Here is a 20,105-nt window from a genome sequence, read left to right as displayed (position 1 = left end):
CAAGGCCTCTCTATTGGGACATAAATGGACATTTTAAGCTGCTGAAGAAGAAAAATGGATTGAAATAAATGTGTTTAAAAAAAAAAAAAAGAAGAAGTGTGGCAGCCTTGTGTGAAAAATGAGGCTTGATGGTTTTTCACCACCATTATGAGTGGGTGTAATCTGCAACTTTGGCAATAAAGATTTGAAGAGACGGAATACCCATGACAAGTGCCATCATAACCTGTAATCAGAAGATATGCAAATGATAGAGATGTTTCCCCTGATACTTCGGTGCCAGTTGTCTTCTGGGTCCCCAGGAACTCTCCTGTCAGCGCTCAAGTAGGAGAATAGGAGTGATGACAGAAAGGCCTGTTTGTTTAACATGTCACTGGAACAGCAGTGCTGAGAGGGGGAGAGCAGATGGAGGAGAAGAGCAGCAACGGATTTCCATCTAGAAAAGAGCATTGTCCTCTCAGTCGCGAAAAGACACTTGAGGCGCAGAAAAGGATCACAAAACGCTCACTGCGAGCAGATGCCGAAAGGTTTGCCATCTTACGGTGATGCCACACACTCGGCGTGTCGATCAAAAAGTTTGCAAGACTATCATTCCCTTTGTTCTTCCATATCAATAATGCACAGCAAAAGACACGCCATTGTACGCCGCAGTTTCCCTCCATCACTGGCTGCAGATTAAAAATGTGCGCAGACACAACGCGTGAGCCCCGTGTCTACGAAATGGCACCCTATTTTGTTCTCATTTAAGCTTTTTATATTCAGTAAGAGGGAGAGGTACAAAGGGCCTAAAGCTGTCTTGGGCCATTAAACCCCACATTTTCTTTCTTCTTTCAGAATGTGTTTTCTGGCAGTTACAGCAAGGAAAGCTGACAGATTAGACAGGGAGCTCCTTCACAGGCTGGCTGTGGGCTTCAGGAGGGTGGGCTGCAGCGCGGGGCTCGGGGCAGCAAAACCACGCCTGTCACCGTTTGATGGGCCAGTGCAGAAGTGCAGTCATAGGGAGGTATGATTGATGATATTATGTACTCACACAGGATCTGAATGCCAGCACACTCCTGTGATTTAATCCCTGTTCTTTCATCAAACATCGAGCCACAGCAGATAGACTGCACTCCACCAAGCCCTTCTTTCCCAGAGGCCAACACCATGAGTGTCAAGGCAGATATTACGAATCTTTTCTTTGAATCATGAGTTGTAATTTGTACAACTATTCATTCATAATCAGCAGAGTGGATTAAAAAAACGTGAGTAAAAGAGGCTAAATTCTTTTTTAATGTATCAAAACATCAACCTATACATTTTTCATGCAGGAAAGTTTGCTTTCACAAATGCTCTACCTTAATCTTTTATTAAACACACTAATTCAGAGGACAGAAAAAAAGCATCAAGGAAATTAAAGTGGCTGCTGTTTTGTTCTGCACATAAAAAAAACCCCTTGAAAATCTATTCCGGTTTGACGAGACTGCCCCCTAGTGGTGAGTCGAGAGATTTAATTTCTGCAAAGCAATATTGTGTAATTTTTAATACATTGACATAAATCCCTTTGTTTCCTGTTGCAAACTAAGACACAGGGGTCAAATTATACATCAACATCACGATGAACAGAAGCCCGGGCACGAGAGTGAAAACTGTCAAATGGCAGTAAATCCAGGCTGAGCAGAGCTACACAGATTAAGCGAACCATCCCCCAAGTCAGACCACAAAGAGTTCATTGTACTTGGATAGCGTGTAAAAAGGAGGCGAACGATTTTGGCAGTGATTTTCAATTATAGTTTGGTCTCAAAGGCCTCAGAGGTTCTGTGAAATTTCTCCCACTGTACGAGATGCAAGAGAGAAAAGTGACACCATAAAGTCAAGACTACTGTTACAGAAATTTATAATATCAAGTGAAATATATCGGACTAGCCGGAGCACACGATCACAACAACAGAAGTACAAAAAGCTACAGTAAACAATAGGTGTGTTTAAGGCTGTACTCAAAGTCCACAGACAATGGGACAGGACGCACACGTTACCGACATAATAAGAAGTGACAGTGTCAGCTCTCACTGCAATGACACACTTTCACAGAGGAGGAAACCTACCTGAGCAAACGAAGACGCACAACCTCAGATCAAAGAAGAGGTGGCCGCTGATGCATCATTGGTAGCGACAAATTATCATCAATACCACTCTACCACATTATCATCAATCTCTCGGTGGAGAGACAAAAGTATCTCTGCGTGCTAAATCACGAAATCGATGCATTTCTATCACTGAGAGGAATTGGTCTGCTAGTGATCTCTGTGGCTGAGTAATGTGAAATCTATCGCAGGTTAGTCCACGTGGCTTGGACAAGATCAAAGACAAGACCCCAGAAAAGTTTGTATTGATCAGAAGCCACAAGGTTGAAACTGAAGGAGTGGAAACGTGATGGGGATTTGATACACTTTAAACTAAAGATAAATGATCTCATTTATGTGAGCAAAGACAGCAATGCAATGAAAATATAACTATGTGGCTACTTCATTACCAGCTGCGCTGAAAAAGCTGCCTCTGCTGCCAGCAGTTTTTATAAAAAGATGTTTTTTAAGAAGCACATTTGGCACGTGACACATTTCAATCTGTGCCGCTTAGATAACCCAGTTTAGATTTAACCTTTGACATTCGTGGCGATGACACTCTATTTGTGCGCTAGTCAATGATTTCTATTAAAAAACATAAAATGGGAGATGTAGCGTGAACAGTTGTTTAGTTCACTTCTTATGTTGTTTTATTTTGCAATAAATAAAATTTAAAAAGCCCCTCGTTCTGAGAATCCACAGCTTTTTAGGCTGTTGAGGTGCACTTACCTTTGGCCACTTGGGATTAAGCTCACAAGCTTTCTCAGCATCTTCCAGAGCTGCTTGGTGTTGGCCCAATTTGAGAAAAGCCGCTGAACGGTTACTGTACAGGATGCAGTTCTGTGAGTCGACCTGCAGTGCATCACTGTACAAATGAACGGCTGCCTGAAAGTCACCTCGCTGACACGCCTCATTGCTCTGCTGCACTTTCTCCATGAACTCAGCTTTGCTCAGACCGTACCTGGCCCCGTCGTCTCCAACGCACCGGATAGGTCTGCCCGCTGTCCGAGAACCGAAGATTGAAAACTGGAGAAAAGGACAGGGAGCAGCCGGAGAGCTTTGATCAGTCTGACTGAAAAAAAACCCACAACACTTAACCAAGAGGAATTCCATTAAGCAGAGACCTCGGTGAGTGTTTTTCCAAGGCCGATATTTTAAGCTGTCATAGTCGGAAAAACACAAGTGAAGCAAATTTCATTAATGATGGCTCAGTTCCATTAAGTGTCCTGCAAGGCCACGACAGTGAGCCAACACGCACACTAAAAGGACCTTGGAAGTGGCTCATTTAAATGGAACACAGTCATTTTTATTGTGATCAATTACACCTGTGCTTTTGCTTCTGCAACATGCCAAAAATGTCTGCTGCCCACTGCTACCACTGCAGCACTGAGAACATGCACCTGAAGCACAAGGGACCGTTAATGAATGAAATGAATATGAAGCAGGGTGTTTTTGAAAGAGTGCATGACCCAGAGTCTATGCCAAACTCCTGTGTGCCAAAATAAAATGCATGTGCTGTGGTATTTGAGCTCAATAAGCCCTTTTCACGGCAGATATTTTGACGTGTCACATCAGGACACGGGTGCAATTTAGAACATTACTGCCAGCTGAATTGCAAGTGAGGCTCGGAGCCTCATTTTTGTGCATGCTAGCTTAGCGATATGGCCTCTGGAGAAACTGCTGTCTGTGATTCTTCCTGCTGTGTCATGTGTTGCGAGGTTGTGATCCTGGTAGTATGTAAATAGTGCAGCTTCAACTCTTGCAGATGTGTTGCTGCAATATGACTCAAGTCAAAAGTTGACACAGCATGAGGGCCAAAGTAAAACACTTTATAAGGCATCTGTTGTTTTTACAGTTTAAATAAAGGTTGTATAAAACAATCAGAGCTGTGCAAAACCATTGCAGACAACATTTTCTGTCTTTAGCTGCAAACTTTAATTATTTCTGCACATGTGTTAACTTTAAATGAAAGCACAGTTTGTCATGATGTCGCTCATTACCAAGTAACCTTTTATCTTCAACTTCCCAGAGTCCACAGCTGTTCTTCTTTCACACTTTTTTATTACAGCGTTACACATAGCGGTTTAAAGAACAACATCACTGTGACGTTCAGCCTAATAAAGACGTCTTCACTGCACTGCAAAATTTCCTACCACAGCAAATATAATATATGTGTTAGTGCAAGGCTTTCTCCCTGTCCCTCTTTATTTTCCACTCTTGCACTAAAACAGCAGGAAGACCAACTGTACTGACTCAGATCTTACTAACTGCAACAAACCGGTAAGCATCTGATTGATTACAGTAAGTAGGAGAGCGTCGTGTCCGTTTAACAGGGACGGCTGGCTGAGTATTACTGAATCATGAAATTCATCTCGGGCTGCCTGGCTTTTGGACTTGCTTCCATTATACCTCTTTCTCACCACACCTCCTCGGACTGAATTCTGGGATAGGGCTGGCTTGGTAATTACTTCCAGAGGCCCAGGGAGTAGAAGCAGCAGAAAAAAAAGAGTGCTTCTATGACAACCGTTAAATAACCTTTTGTATCACATGACAACAGAGAAAAGATCATGGTTTTATATGTGTGTGTGTGGGGGGGGCATCTCGTTTTTCTATTGCACCTCTAAGAGCAAATTCAGCACCTGAGGTTTGATAAATCCGTGTACGGTAAACCTCTGGAGGTTTTTAAAGATTTTTTCTTCTTCTTTGTCTTTCTTTTTGTGTGTGTGTATATAAATACATATAAACCATAGCTCACCTTTCAGAAACACACAAACAGGCTGAGTTTGTGACATCTGCAACACAACCAACACTATCGCCAAGCCTGACATTCAAAGGTTTGCTCCCAAAGGAGAGGCAGGAGAGGCATCTATTATGGATTAGTGCTTCCAAGGCCCAAGAGAATGCAGGTTTTGACAGAAAAGTCCGCTCTCTGCTGTCTAATCTGCTACAACATACAGAGGGGGGGCTGCCCACTGCATGTGGGCAGCACTGGGCAGGAAGGGTGGAGAGTGAGAGATAATGAAAGCCTACATCAATACAGAGGACACCCTAACAACGTAATCATAAGGAGACAGAGATAGGGAAAGCAACTTATCTCTCCTACTGTAATGTAGTCCAGACTGCAGGATGGTCACAGTTCTCCTGGAGGAACTGTGTGGATTTGCTCTCGTTAATACACAGAAACTCTCTGCCACTGTAAAGTCTTCTGTTCGTGCAAAAACTAAATAAATGTGCTCCAAGTTAATGTTGGAATCGAGCGATATTCAAATCAGATTTACGCTGGTTATTATGTGCACTGGGACAGCCCACACATCCAGTGTGCAGAACAGTGCTGTATGCATGACTGGAAAATCGATAGAGGTCTTTTACGAGGTTTTCACAGAATGGTCATTTGGTATTTCCTGTCCAGGACGCGGAGTAAAAAAGTAATCCGGGGGCAATAAAATACCAACAAGTTGGAAAATGACAGCTGGCATGACAGCCTACGAAAGAGTCGTTTTAGGTTTTTTTTTTAATACATATAATTTACCTTTTCTTTCAGAGTCGCTTGCTTCTCCATCCCGTTTGCCTGCGACGGGTTATCGCTCTCATCCCATCACACTCTTTGTTGACTTTGTGACTGTTTACGCAACGAGAACTCTTCCAAGCGTCGCCAAAAAAGTCCACGTTGCAGCGAAAGAGTTGACAAAGTGCGAGGAAAGGCTGAAAAACGAAGCTGTGTGGCTGTTCAGGAGAAACTTTTTTTCTCAAGGAAAGTGCGCCATGTTGTCAAATCTTTTCCTTTTTTCTTTTTTTTTTTCTTGTCTTTTTTTCCCCTGTTGCCATAGCGGATTTTCTGAGCGCTGCTGCGCACAGAGAGGCAGGGAGATCTGCAGGAGACGGGGGAAGAAAAATCCAGATAATAATGTGTTACTTGGGACATTTTTAGGGGGGCATTTACATAGTAGAACTAAAATCAAATGTGTCGGGTTTTTTTTTTTTTTTTTTTTTTGGTGAGGCCGGTAAAGTTCTGCTGTAGACCGGGGAGGGTAAATATGCATTCACCTTGTGCAGTCACCAGAGGCACTCCCTTCAGGTCATATTGTTGGGACTTCCGTGTAGGGCCACGTGGATTGGGAAATCGGTTTGAACTGTTTATTTGCCATTTGACTGTTGAGGTTATGCTGACATGTAAATAATGTAATAATAGACAGTGAGGCGCTGATCAGATAATGCCATTAAAAAGCCAACAAAAATATAACCATTACTGCATGCGAGGCCTACCTAGGTTAACCCCTATAACCCTGTATCTGAACCCACTCAGTCACAACTCAATAAACTATAACCACAAATAAAAATGTTTCTTAACACTCAATAATACAGCTGTAGCTAGTCATTTTAAAAGCAACACCCCTATATCAGGTCAGACACAATCAGGTGGCGAAGCTGGGTTTACCTGTGTAACAATATTATTCCCTGTTTTCCAGAGATGGCGTTGATGATGAAGTTCACACAGTTTTTGTTTGCAATCATCAAATATCGATTTTTGTTTATTGGATGCATGAATCCAAAAGCCTTGCAGATGAAGTTGTAACACATTTTTCTAATACTTGTTTTAGTATCAGTGCAGTGTAGCATTGAGATATTATGTTACATTTTTAAATCTAGGGCTTGAAATTATTATATGAACATATGGGTAAATTTTCACTTATTAGTGTGGACTATGAGGAAATAAATATAAAGCTTTGACGTTGCACTCTTCACATGAGCAAATTAACTTAACAATCGCATCACGAAGGCTACTTTTTAGATTCTTTTTTTTCCAATCAGATCTGTGGCTTAGATATATTCTCATAAAGACTGAAACTAAAATAGGACTTTTAAGTAATTAATTCATTATGTGCAATTCCTCACCAACAGATGGTGTAACAATCCTTCACAGAGAAGCTTTAGGCCTTTAAAAAGTTTTTAATCCTTTTCACTCAAAAAGAAATATTCGTGTTAGCTGTTGTAAAAACTGCCATTGCTGTGTTGTCCTAACTAAACATTTTTGCATTCTTGATTTCTTAAAAGCTTGGAGTTTGAATCTTGCTCAGTTTTGAGTATAAATTAAAAGTTGCAGTAAGGTGAAAAAGTGTTGAGCTACCCATTTCTTTATCGTTTGCTAAGAAAATAGGAAATAAATGGAGCGATTTATTGAAACATTGAAAAAAAGACATGGAGATGCAGTATATAAGGTATAAAGAGACTTTTTACAATTGTAGCGCACTTGGTAATCAATATTTGGTATGCCCACATTTATTCTCTAACATAACTCTCTTAGACAAGCTTGAGTAATCTAAAATAGTTCTTCATGCTGTTTTTACTACACTGGCAGTGTGTTTGGCATCAGTCATGTTGAAAAATGAAGCCACTGTCATTCAAAATCCTTTTCAGATGGTATTACATGTTTGATCAAATTCTGAATGTACTTTTCTGTGTTCATAATTCCATCAGTTTCAACAAAAATCCCAAACATCACTGGCTGAAATTTAGCCTCAAACTATCCCCTACATATGAATGACAAGACCTGTTGACACTGATTTTCAGCCCAGTTCTTCTTTTTTAATCCTCTACTTGTTCAGCTTGCTTAAAATTTTTAAGGAAATGCTGCACACCATGCTGTGATGTTCCAGATTTTGGGCTAATAGCTCTTTGGGAATCAGCTTGTTGGTGCAAGAAAATATATATTTTATGCCAATCAAACTGTTGATTAACTCTCGAGAGCTATTGCTCAAGACAGTTTTTTAAATTACAATAAATAAATAAATAAATACAGTGGCTTTTTGCAAGTAAAATACAAAGAAATCAAAGGTGGCTCAAGACTTTTGGCCAATACGGTAAATTGAAGAACTTGTTAGTTTTAAGACAAAGAACAGAACTATAGTTTAAAATAAAGAATAGTCTGAAATTTGGTTATTTTTAAGGCCAATAACTAATAAATAATTAGACCTGGGTTTTTTTTTCACATATTTTATGGTGAACAGTTACACACTGAGTGAACTGTTTTACGTCAAATGGAGTTTTGTGCATCTTTACTAAATTTTCATGTTGGTGCCTAACATACAGTCAGTATACACCACATATATACCATATGTAACGGCCCTACAAACAAAACATACTAAATACAAATCAAATGCAGCTTAAATGTGGGTTAAATTATTGTTTTTCAGACAGACCTTATAAACAGAAACACAATTAATAAACATATCCCATCTTTATTAAGTGCTACATACAAGTACTTATAATATATTACAGAGAGTAAAATAGGGTTTAGGGTTTGTGAGCAGGTGGGGAAAAGGAAGAAAGGTCAGGAAAACTCAGGGTGAAGTTAAATAATGCCAAGCTGCTTTTTCAACTTGTTCAGTTGCTCCAAGCTGATGTTGTTGCCGCCACACACCACAATGATCACAGGGCCCAGGTGCTGCGGCAGCTTGCGCTCATCCCTCAGCCTTTTGATAATGCCACTGTACACCGCTGCCAGAGCAGCACCACAGGCAGGCTCCACCAGGATCTTCTCATCATCTGCAGAGGCAGAATATCAGGAGAGATCTGTGATCAGATCGGTCATTTCAAATCTGTTGTTTGTCTCTTCAGGTTGTACTCACCCACAAAGCGTTCAACAGCTTTCACAGCCTCCTGGTCTGTGACTACTTCTGACAGAATCGGGTGTTCTTGTGACAGTTTCATTGTCTGCGCTGAGACCTTTGCCACGCCCAGTGTGGTTGCAACACTGTAGAGTATAATACAAGGCCGCTGTTCACCACCAGTCCAAACATTTGTTGACACCCTTATTTTTTTTAGTTAATTAGCTAATCAGCAGTACCTTGTAATCGCAGGTAAAGTCACATGCTCTCCAGCCTCCATGGCTGCATGGAGGCTATGTGCACCCATAGTTTCCATGGCTACAACAGGGACGTCAGCCCAGTTGGCGCGACGCAGTCCCTCCACCACCCCATTCAGCAGGCCCCCGCCTCCCACTGACAGCACTATCGCTCCTGGCTTCTCCTTCAGGTCGTGCTCCAGCTCCTTCACCAGAGATGTGTGGCCTTCCCTTTGTACACAAACGCAAGCTGTCAGTTTCTAGAAACTCAGCACTGATTTTGCTTTAATGCACAGCAATATAGGAAATCTCTGCATGGTGCAGCCTGGTTTATAAAGCTTGGTTGTGGCATATGATTATCAAATGCCAATAATATACCAAGTAACCCATAATTTCAATAATTTATGGTTAAGCTTAACACTTTGAATGTGACATCTCAAACAAATTAGTTATCTGACAACCTCCCCCAGAATAGCTGTGATAACATACATCTTGCCACATCATCTCATTTACTCCTTGCAACTGCTCTGTTCATGCATGATAAGACAGGTGTCACAGTAACAGAAGGCTAATGTAAACACAGTCACAGCTCCGAGGATGCCAACTGAAGCCATCTTACCAGATGAGGGGATCATCAAAGGGAGGGATGTATATCCAGCCAGCGTTGTTTGCCACAAGCTCCTGTCCGTATGCAATGCCTTCATCTACATTCTGTGGAAAAGAAAACATACAAATGATCTGGTATATCTCTCCCCCCCCCCCCCCCCAGTTCCCTTCAATCAATGAAAACCATTTAATAGTCATCTTGTATTCTAAATGTAACCTGTGGGTTAATAAAATGAAGCATATTCATTCAGAATCTACCACCCTCGTACATTCATTTGTTCTGGGAAAAAGTAAAAAAGTGACTGAGGAACATTTAACTAACCTTGCCATGAATGATCACAGTGGCTCCCTCATCCCTCATTTTCTCCACTGTTATGTTCGGTGTGACGTTTGGGACAATGATAGTTGCAGGAACCCCGAGCTTGCGGGCAGAATAAGCTGCTGCCATGCCGGCATTTCCTCCTATTGAAACAAACAAACAAACAAACAATTAAATTAGACACACTGAATGCATCAATATGGTAAAGTAGAGACTGTTGTATTCTCACCTGAACAGCAGACAAATCGCTCATATCCTCGCTCTGCCAGCTACAAGGAAACCCATAACAAACATGTCAACACAGAATTCATGAGCCAGTAAACTGACCCTTGCCGGTTCCTTTCACTCCCGACAAGATCCTCTTTCAAATGCAGGGGAAATCAAATCATTGCCAGATAGGAATTACTCACCGTTTTGCACAGGTGACCGAGGCCCCTGATCTTGAAGGATCCTGTCGGTTGCGACGAATCCAGCTTGAGGTAAATAGAGGTCCCGGCCAGTTTGGTCAGGGCAAGGCTCTCCCTCACTGGAGTGGCCACGTGAAGATCCTGCTGGGTCTTCATTTCACTTTGGACCAAAGGGCAAGCAAAAAGATCAAAAATTTAAAACATCAACCTAAAAAAATTACAAAATATCAATTCACAATGAGGTCATTTATACGAGAAGAACACAGGTTTCAGCTCACCTAGTTGTAGACATGTTTCCCTGAATATTACAGATCCTGTGGATCCTTATTCTTGTGTCTCTTTATCACTAAAATTTGTCAAATTTATGTAGCACTTGTCTGTGGACTTGACAAACCAAACCCATTTCTCAACCAATCAGCATTGCTCATTCAGACCAGACTCCTCCCAGTCATGATGAGGATGAGACAACCCAAAAGTGAATGACTTTCTGATTGCAAGCACAATTTTTGTGAAATGTGCTTATTATTATGTAATTATTATAACAATCTGAGAACCAAATCATAGAAAAAACACAACCTCCTGCTTAGTACTGATACAGTTGGGAAAGAATATTTAAAAAATAAATGTCCACAAAGTAGATGTTATTAAAAACAGTTCCCCGTTATTAGATGCCTAGTTTCATCTTGTTCTTGTTTTATTTGAATCTACCCATGATGGATTTACTTTCTCTCTCCCATCTAAAGGAGTTGGACACAGTGCTGGCATCCCCAATCACCAACAAACAAAGGCAGGCACTGAGTGTGAGTCATTGTGTCACAACTGAATTTCCAAAAAACTGTCTGAAGACATGGTTACAAAACACAGTCATCATCACCCATTTTTCTTGACAGCCATCGTTCCATTGAAACAGTTTCCTAATCATTAGACACCCGTCTTTTCACCTCTTATTAGCACAAATCTCAGCTGTTTTCAGAAAAAACAACCGTAGCTTGCCTCCACCAGTGTGTGAATGAATAGTGGCATTGTAAAGCGCTTTGGGTGCCTTGAAAAGCGCTATATAAATCCAATCCATTATTATTAGTAATTGTCAGTCTCTCCACCTTTTCATTGTGAGCAGGAGTTTGGCTCAGTGAGATGAGTAGCTGCCTTGAGACCCAAAGGGCCAGGTTCGAATCCTGCTCATGGGTTTTTTTTGTTTTTGTTTTTTTTTTTTTAACTTTTTCAGCTTTTTTCAGCAGAAATCTTCAGCGTTAAGGCATCCACACAGCATTTTCGCAGGAAATGCAAATTTTTCTAGTTAAGCAACTTAACACTCACCTACGAATCATTCAAGCACCTAACCAGTGTTGTGTGTTTACATAACAGACAGCTTAGCAAAAAAACTATTTTGAATTGTATGGTTAGGCACTTTGTTACTAGCAGCTGATTTTCCCCATTTGTAAGAAAAATGCCAAAGACAACACAGTTCGGCATAAAATAGCATTTTAAGGTTTAAGCTAATAACTTGGGATATCTGGGCATGGAGTGCAGTGTGCACACCATGCTACTGCACGTGTATACAGTGCATATTATATATGTATTATATTTGGTTTGTAAATTGCTTTGGTATAATATTTCAAAAACAGCATTTAAGCTAAGTTAATTTGGAGTTTAGCTACTTATTATGTTTCCATTACACCGCATTTACACTCTGGTCTCCTTAAGTGAGTAATAATTGAGTTCCTGGTGGTGTCAGAGAGCCCCTTTGACCGCATGTTGTCCATTCACAGCAAAATCTTCCAAATACAAGCACCACACTTCAAATCAACTCCAGGCCTTTGATCTGCTTAACTGATAACAACATGATAAAGGGATTGCCCACACCTGTCCAATAAAGAGCCTTTTAGTCGATTGTCCAGTTACTTCTGGTCCCCTTTAAAAAGGGTGGCACATGTTAAGGAGCTAAAACTCCTAAACCCTTTATCCAGTTTTACTGTAAATACTCTTAAATGACAGCTTAAAGTTTACATTTACACATTATGTCCATGTCCATTATATAACTATTACTGGAATATGTTTCAGTAAACATAAGTAAACAAGTAAAAAAAATAAAAATAAACATGTGTCAGTGTTCAAATATATATAGACCTAACTGTATGTCTTAAATTTGACCTAGAAATTTCAGCAAAGCAGTATAAAAGCTCAGTAAGCACTGACAGCACACAAAGTCTTTTGGTCTCTTCCTCAATTACACACATTGCTCAAGACAGTTTTCTTTGAATAGAACACACAATGAAACAGAATCCAACTATTGAGTCAGTTTTACTGTTTTACTGGTAGTTACTTAACTGCCAGTAAAACATACAAAGCATGTTTTAAAATAGACAAACCATGACGTCATGATGAGAACTAATTGTCAAAAGAGACTGGTAACAGTCACATTCACCAAGTCACATCACCAGCACTGGCTGGTCAAGTATGAAAATGTGAGGGTTCCTGTGACCAATAACTTAAAGACCAATTAGTTAAAATGATAATTAGATCAAGAGCAAAAAAACAAAACAAAACAAAAACACAACAACAAAGAGTATTTGTACATGAAGACATTTCTTTATTGTGACACAAATCTCAAATGCCATCTGATTCTTTACATCTGTATAATCCATTTTTAGATATGTTAAGCTTCCGATGTGCAGAGGTAAGACAGTAAAAGTTAAGTTAATGCAACCATAAATAATTGTAATAAATATCAAGTAAATGTACAGCACACATTTTATCGTAACACCTCCTTGTATGGATATGTCCGTTTTATAACCTTTCCTACCCCTCCCAAGAAGGAGTAGTAGAAGAGAGAGCGTCCCTGTTAGCAGCGGTGTATCACCCTTCAAAAGGAACTGAACCAAAAACCAAAAAATTTGCAAGCAATCAACAACCCAATTAGTCAAATAGCAATTTTCGCTGTGTTTTTCAGTACTATCCAAGTAAAATGGCGATTTTACTCACACAAGAAAAACATGTTTCACCATGAGTAGAAGAAATTGAATCCATCTGAGTACAAGACAAAGGTGATAATAATATTATTGGTATTTCCAAAAAATTCATAAAAAATAACAACACAACAAACTGGATATCCAACAGACATCAGCTAGTTTGCTCATTTTAGAATCTTTTCTTGGAAGAGTAGTGCAAACCGAAAACCAAAAGTTATAAGGTGAAGTGAATTAGCAATTAATAAAAATTGCCAAACATAACTTTAGTCTATTTACATTTTTTTTCCCATCCTATTTATTTATTTTATTGTTTTTTAAACACAGCTAAACATTTGGTTATGGGTAATTTGACCAAAAGAAAAAGAAAAGAAAAAAGCAGAATGCTGTTCATTTCTCATTAAAGAAAACTATGAAAAGGCAGAACTCAATTTAACCCGCTGCCCCTTCCTCGGTGTACGTGTGAAGATCACGTATATTGGGAATAGGAAACAAGGACATTCACATTCAGTAGAAGTTATTACACAAACAATGTGGAAGAGCAGCAGCTCATGGGTTCCCTTCCTGCTTTCACAATGCAACATAGGTTTCACAATTTGTAATGCAACTTTATAAAAAAAACCCAAAAAAAACAAAAAAAACAGAGCAGGCTTCGATTACCATCGTCCAATCTACCTGACCCCTCGTTCTGCCACAGCTACTAAGGTATTAAAAAAAACAAAAAAAAAAAACAAAAGAGAAAAAATAAAATAAAAGTATCTATCTATTCATAAACTAATAGATTAATATGACTTTTTACATGACTTAAATACCCTCCCTTCAGAGACTTGGATAAAATGTAATCAGTTTATATAGGCATAAGTTAGTTTGTCCATTAGGAGTTCATTTTTATTTAAAACAGGCAGTAAACTACATAATATCCTGTACAGCACTTGTTCACACCTTCTGCCTGCTTATACTTGACAGGTTCCAAGACTAGACAGCAATACAAATTTCTTTTCTTTTTTTGGGGGGGGAGAGTCATTGTACCTTAAACTCAAAAGCCATGATCATCATCTGATTTTCACACACAGCATTACCCTCTTGAGAGAGGCTCCTACAGCAAAGGCATGTTTCTGAACATCACCCCCACAGAGGGGTGGCAGAGGGAGGCAGCTAGGTTAAGCGTTAGGAGAGTAAATGTTTGTTTTGTGCCATAATGGCAATGCCAAATCCAGCGAGTCAGACCGAGATTACAGTGCTAAAATGTTAAGCAATCGTGAATTCAATTAAATTCAAAGTGCTGATCTCAAAGTTAGCCCGTAACGCTGCTAAATTCACAGAATTTGACTGAACCTTGTTAATCCTTCTGTTAAAGGAAAGGGGAGGAAAAGGTGAACAAAAAGTCTCACAGTTGGTTCACTTCAGCGTCGTCCTCAAACTCCGTGTCAGTGCCAATTCAGAATATCTTCCCTGAATTCCCTTGAAAAAAAAAATTAAAAAAAATAAAATACAATAACAAGAAGAAAAAAAAAAGCAAAACAAATCAAAATAATGAAACGTACAATTTGTGTAAACTGCAATATAAAGCAGGGATAAACAAAGCATTGCCACTGAAAATGTAATAAAATTAACTTTGTGACTTGTCAATGCAGCAGAGCATAAGGTCTGTCTCAGAGGAAAGTCCAGGAACTTGGGGATGAAGGGAGAAAAGGGGTCACGGGTGAGGGCGAGGTTTGGGGCACATGGGGGGGAATATTCGGTTGTCAAGTCTTCTCAGCCGCTGAGTGGGTCCTCGCGGTAGTGGATGGCGTAGCGCAGTTTCTCCAGCATCACGTCCAAAGAAGTATACTGGGGCAGTTTCACCATGAACATACAGGTCTCCACCCGGATGTAGCGAGAGTCTGGCTGACCTAAAGGAGAAACAGGAGTTAATAACCCAGCACTTCTCTCCCAGTTATGCATGTTTGCCAGTTGTTAATGAACCAGAAGCCCAATGACGTGCTACGTAGCAGGTGCTATAATAAGCTGCCAGCTACAGTGGGGCAAAAAAGTATTTAGTCAGCCACCGATTGTGCAAGTTCCCCCACTTAAAATGATGACAGAGGTCAGTAATTTGCACCAGAGGTACACTTCAACTGTGAGAGACAGAATGTGAAAAAAAAAATCCATGAATTCACATGGTAGGATTTGTAAAGAATTTATTCGTAAATTAGGGTGGAAAATAAGTATTTGGTCACCTCAAACATGGAAAATCTCTGGCTCTCACAGACCTGTAACGTCTTCTGTAAGAAGCTTTTCTGTCCCCCACTCGTTACCTGTATGAATGGCACCTGTTTGAACTCATCATCTGTATAAAAGACACCTGTCCACAGCCTCAAACAGTCAGACTCCAAACTCCGCCATGGCCAAGACCAAAGAGCTTTCGAAGGACACCAGGAAAAGTATTGTAGACCTGCACCAGACTGGGAAGAGTGAATCTACAATAGGCAAGCAGCTTGGTGTGAAAAAATCAACTGTGGGAGCAATCATCAGAAAATGGAAGACATACAAGACCACTGATAATCTCCCTCGATCTGGGGCTCCACGCAAGATCTCATCCCGTGGGGTCAAAATGATCATGAGAACGGTGAGCAAAGATCCCAGAACCACACGGGGGGACCTGGTGAATGACCTGCAGAGAGCTGGGACCAAAGTAACAAAGGTCACCATCAGTAACACACTACAACGGCAGGGAATCAAATCCCGCAGTGCCAGACGTGTTCTGCTGCTGAAGCCAGTGCATGTCCAGGCCCGTCTGAAGTTTGCCAGAGAGCACATGGATGATACAGCAGAGGATTGGGAGAATGTCATGTGGTCAGATGAAACCAAAGTAGAACTTTTTGGTATAAACTCAACTCGTCGTGTTTGGAGGAAGAAGAATACTGAGTTGCATCCCAAGAACACCATACCTACTGTGAAGCATGGGGGTGGAAACATCATGCTATGGGGCTGTTTTTCTGCCAAGGGGACAGGACGACTGATCCGTGTTAAGGACAGAATGAATGGGGCCATGTATCGTGAGATTTTGAGCCAAAACCTCCTTCCATCAGTGAGAACTTTGAAGATGAAACGAGGCTGGGTCTTCCAACATGACAATGATCCAAAACACACCGCCCGGGCAACAAAGGAGTGGCTCCGTAAGAAGCATTTGAAAGTCCTGGAGTGGCCTAGCCAGTCTCCAGACCTCAACCCCATAGAAAATCTGTGGCGGGAGTTGAAAGTCCGTGTTGCTCGGCGACAGCCCCAAAACATCACTGCTCTCGAGAAGATCTGCATGGAGGAATGGGCCAAAATACCAGCTACTGTGTGTGCAAACCTGGTAAAGACCTATAGTAAACGTTTGACCTCTGTTATTGCCAACAAAGGTTATGTTACAAAGTATTGAGTTGTATTTTTGTTATTGACCAAATACTTATTTTCCACCCTGATTTACGAATAAATTCTTTACAAATCCTACCATGTGGATTCATGGATTTTTTTTTCACATTCTGTCTCTCACAGTTGAAGTGTACCTCTGGTGCAAATTACTGACCTCTGTCATCATTTTAGGTGGGGGAACTTGCACAATCGGTGGCTGACTAAATACTTTTTTGCCCCACTGTATGCAGGTGTACAGTAAATGACAGCAAGCCTGAGATTTTGAATGTGTGTCTGTAATTTAACATTTTAGAGTTTGCTCAAGTTTGCAAGAGAAGCTGAGATGATTCGGGGCCTTGCTTAACCCTCAGATCTTACCTGCTGCTCCATCAGGAGGGGCGATCTTCATGGGGTATGGGGGAACATGAGCGGTGTCAGGCCCCCCATCCTTGCAGGGGCACGTGAATGGGATGCGCTCCTGATTGCATGCAAACTTGATGAACTTGCAGAGCTCCTCCTGAGTGAACATCTCCAGGGCGGTCCAGAAGAACTCGATGTGCTGGTCAGTCTCCATCAGGCCCACCTGATACATTGTATGAGCCTACGAGGGAACCGAGCACATGCTGAAATTAAATACTAACCCGTGACAACACGAGGTGAGTGAAATCTCTCTGTATTTCATATATTTAGCATGAATCAATAGCAGAATAAAATAAATAAATAAACTGCCTAGCCCGACAAAGAAACTTTAATGACAAGTGACACAGACATATCACTTTCACACAAATATATGTTTCACCTCAGTGTTAATTTTAATAGCAAGCTTTGATTTAGTTTTAGGCATGTTTTAATGTTTTAATAATTTAGGCATCTAAATTCTTCTCATTTTAGTTGACTATGTATCAAAAGGTTCTTGTAGACTAAATTTGAGGTTGATTTATTTGACTAAAATATAAAGTGTATTTACCAGCTAGAGTTGCTCACACAGTTTACGGCGTAGTTTCATGTGTGCCAAATGTGTCCATGCGTCTACTCCTCCCTGTCTTCCAAGTGTTGACATTTTGCTCCTTGTTTCACATTTTTATGAGAAACAAGGAGCCGAACTCTCCTGCTTTCTTCAAGGCAGCAGATCAAATGTGCACCTCTAACCTTACTGCACAACTAGATTACTTCTGACTGGATCACTTCCAAACTGGCCCGCCTTTATACACAACTTTTTTAGTTCTGATTGGATCTTATTTCTCCAGAATTTTCTCATCTTGCTTTCATTTGTTAAGAAAATGTCAGTACATTTTATTTTAGTTATCGTCTTCTTTGCGTGTCAGACAAGAAAAAAAAACGTTGACGTGAACTATGATGACAATTATTGGTCAACAAAATTAACACTGCTTTACCTTCAGGAACTCCAAGTTGATGTAAGGCAGGCCGCAGGTGCGCAGCTCAATCTCTATAGGGCTGAGCATGGTAAGCAGCTGCAGGGGAATGATGGATCCGAGCCCTGCACGCACCGCTGTCATGCACTCCACATTCTGCAGCTCCCTCAGACGAAGGCTCCGCACCGCCCGTGCATACACATCCTTGTTCTGCCAGCTTTGCAGACAGATACAAGTACACAGGATATCCAGAATGAAATCACACCCTAATGTTCTGTGGCATTTGGCTATAAAGACAACTTACGCCGAATTAAGATAACTGCAAACGGGAACGGGAACAACAACAAAAATGCGATCAGTGGGATGATTTGTACCTGACAATGAGGCTCCGCCCTCCCTGACAAAGCTCCACTTCTTCACCAGTCATAGTGACATAGGTAAAGGTGCAGCAGGGACGGCTGGGGGAGTCTGGGCTTTCTCCTGAGTGGTGCTGGGAGGAAATTTCAGCACACAGGGCCTCTAGCTCTGTCTCGTCAGTCACCTTCAGCATAGGAGGGAAAAGGTAAATTTGAGGTCACTAGAGTCATGTTGGTAGCATCTAAAGGTGCTACAAACACTAATATACACTTACATTTTCAAATTTCTTGACATAGTTGTAGGTAAGCACATCAGCTTCTTGCAGGTCCTGCTCTGAGTCGAGAGGCTCACCAACTAGGCCCTTCCAAAATGAGCCCAGTAAGTCCAAAGGAAGTGGCACATCTGCACGTATGGCTATGCCTAGTAGTTGGCCAAAAAAGTGCAGCAACTGTTCCTCTGCATAGCTGATAGGGCATGGAGTGAGGATATATTTCCCCTGAGAACAGCACAAATACAGATACGAATTATATTACTCCTAACACAGCAGTTTGCATCATGTGTGATAAAACACATTTCAGTTAGTATCTAGCACACAGTCGGATATGAATGAAAACAAATAGAGCAAAAAAGACAAAAAAAGCAGAAAACATGGTAGGTAATAGAAAATAAATATTACCTTATTACGATTGGCTGCAGCACTGGGACAGGGGAGCAGCAGGGAAAGTGCAGAACTCTGCAACTCCTTACACACCTGCCACAGGAAGTGTCTAAAAGAGCCACCTGCACACATTGATCACAGCCAGTTAGAACAGGAAGGGGGCAAATACTATTCACAGGGCTGTACATTGATTCAAAGTGCACATACAAACAAACTTTGAAAGAATTTTAGTTCAATACAAATAGACCCGGAATCTGTGCTGCAGGCTTCTGCTTATGTGATTAACTATTGCAGTATGAGAACTCCTTTTACACATGGTGCTTATTTACCCCTTCTTAAAGCCAGTTTTGTTGTTTTATTTTGGTAGAAATGTCCTTCCTTTTTTTAGGTTCCGGTATTATTTTTTTTATAACAAAAAATATTGTGAAATATAGTGAAACATGGAAACTTCTATCAAAACGAAACAGAAAACCTACATTGGCCTGTAATGTCTTGAAAGTGGTCAATTTATTTTATGGCCTGACAGTGTAATTAAGTAACTGCAAATGCCACATTTACATGATGTTAGTCTCTTTACTTCTTCCTGTATTACAGAAAAACAAAATGAGCAGAGCAGAATAAATCTAAGTATATCCAGTGCTTAGATTCTCAACCGATTAAAAGTTCATATATTTTGCCATTGATTTTGTATTTTGCTTTTAATACTGGTTAGTTAGTTGTACCAGTTATTTGGAAGTTTATGAATTAAAATAAATCTCAAGCGCAAGAATCAAAGGCAGTACAGAAGTATTGTGAGGGAGAAATTCTTACTCGTGCCATGAACTTCCTCTCCAGTGAAGCGGATGTTAAAGGCGTAGGTTGGGTCTCCTCCACTGGCGAGTTTCACACAAAGCTGGGATGACGGCACACACGACAGCTGGCGTGCTGCCTGGCAGAAGTACGTGTTCTCTGATGACCTGATCTCACCTGAGGCAGACGCACCCAATCAGAAAAAAAAGCACGTTTGACAAGATACCTTGAAAGTATGAAGAGTATTAGGGCCACATTAAGAAAAAAAATAATTATTGATCATTTTGAGAAAAAAAACCCCCAAAATGTGCA

The 20,105-nt window shown here is 40.7% G+C and overlaps 3 protein-coding genes across 5 annotated transcripts in view; all 3 read right to left on the bottom strand.

Annotated features, from left to right (window-relative positions):
• LOC147317141 (tetratricopeptide repeat protein 28-like) overlaps positions 1 to 6,025 on the bottom strand; it is a 197,895-nt gene extending 191,870 nt beyond the window's left edge. For both annotated transcript variants that reach the window (XM_086313820.1, XM_086313821.1), the window contains exons 1-2: positions 5,629 to 6,025; positions 2,829 to 3,125 (exon numbers count right to left, since the gene is read on the bottom strand). In XM_086313820.1, coding sequence (XP_086169946.1) covers positions 2,829 to 3,125; positions 5,629 to 5,658 — 327 coding nt within the window. In that variant the 5' untranslated portion in view covers positions 5,659 to 6,025. The remainder of the gene's footprint in view (positions 1 to 2,828; positions 3,126 to 5,628) is intronic.
• Positions 6,026 to 8,334: 2,309 nt separating this feature from the next.
• On the bottom strand, positions 8,335 to 10,927 carry LOC147317140 (L-serine dehydratase/L-threonine deaminase-like). Its single transcript, XM_086313817.1, has 8 exons — positions 10,551 to 10,927; positions 10,276 to 10,432; positions 10,095 to 10,134; positions 9,869 to 10,008; positions 9,560 to 9,651; positions 8,944 to 9,171; positions 8,726 to 8,850; positions 8,335 to 8,642 (listed from the first exon to the last, which is right to left on the bottom strand). The coding sequence occupies exons 1-8, from the start codon at positions 10,562 to 10,564 to the stop codon at positions 8,449 to 8,451; spliced, it is 990 nt and encodes a 329-aa protein (XP_086169943.1). The 5' UTR covers positions 10,565 to 10,927; the 3' UTR covers positions 8,335 to 8,448.
• A 1,888-nt stretch (positions 10,928 to 12,815) lies between these two features.
• Positions 12,816 to 20,105, bottom strand: part of hectd4 (HECT domain containing E3 ubiquitin protein ligase 4) — a 40,650-nt gene continuing 33,360 nt past the window's right edge. For both annotated transcript variants that reach the window (XM_086313818.1, XM_086313819.1), the window contains exons 70-76: positions 19,815 to 19,970; positions 19,023 to 19,126; positions 18,621 to 18,842; positions 18,364 to 18,530; positions 18,011 to 18,206; positions 16,995 to 17,217; positions 12,816 to 15,130 (exon numbers count right to left, since the gene is read on the bottom strand). In XM_086313818.1, the coding sequence (XP_086169944.1) occupies positions 14,994 to 15,130; positions 16,995 to 17,217; positions 18,011 to 18,206; positions 18,364 to 18,530; positions 18,621 to 18,842; positions 19,023 to 19,126; positions 19,815 to 19,970 (1,205 nt within the window). In that variant the 3' untranslated portion in view covers positions 12,816 to 14,993. The remainder of the gene's footprint in view (positions 15,131 to 16,994; positions 17,218 to 18,010; positions 18,207 to 18,363; positions 18,531 to 18,620; positions 18,843 to 19,022; positions 19,127 to 19,814; positions 19,971 to 20,105) is intronic.

Source organism: Aulonocara sp. 'chitande type north' Nkhata Bay, linkage group LG12, assembly GCF_057382095.1.
Source record: "Aulonocara sp. 'chitande type north' Nkhata Bay isolate Kocher_YH1m ecotype deep benthic linkage group LG12, A_spYH_male_GT1.1, whole genome shotgun sequence".
NCBI lineage: Eukaryota > Metazoa > Chordata > Actinopteri > Cichliformes > Cichlidae > Aulonocara > Aulonocara sp. 'chitande type north' Nkhata Bay.
This window is presented reverse-complemented; position numbering and strand designations above follow the sequence as displayed.

Bases quoted from the DNA above. Each gene is read 5' to 3' on its own strand.
- LOC147317140 (XM_086313817.1), bottom strand. The intron at 9,652-9,868 runs GTTAGTTAAATG...TCTTTTCCACAG, and splicing joins CTGTGATCATTCATGGCAAG to AATGTAGATGAAGGCATTGC. The intron at 8,851-8,943 runs GTACTGCTGATT...TATACTCTACAG, and splicing joins ACTTTACCTGCGATTACAAG to TGTTGCAACCACACTGGGCG.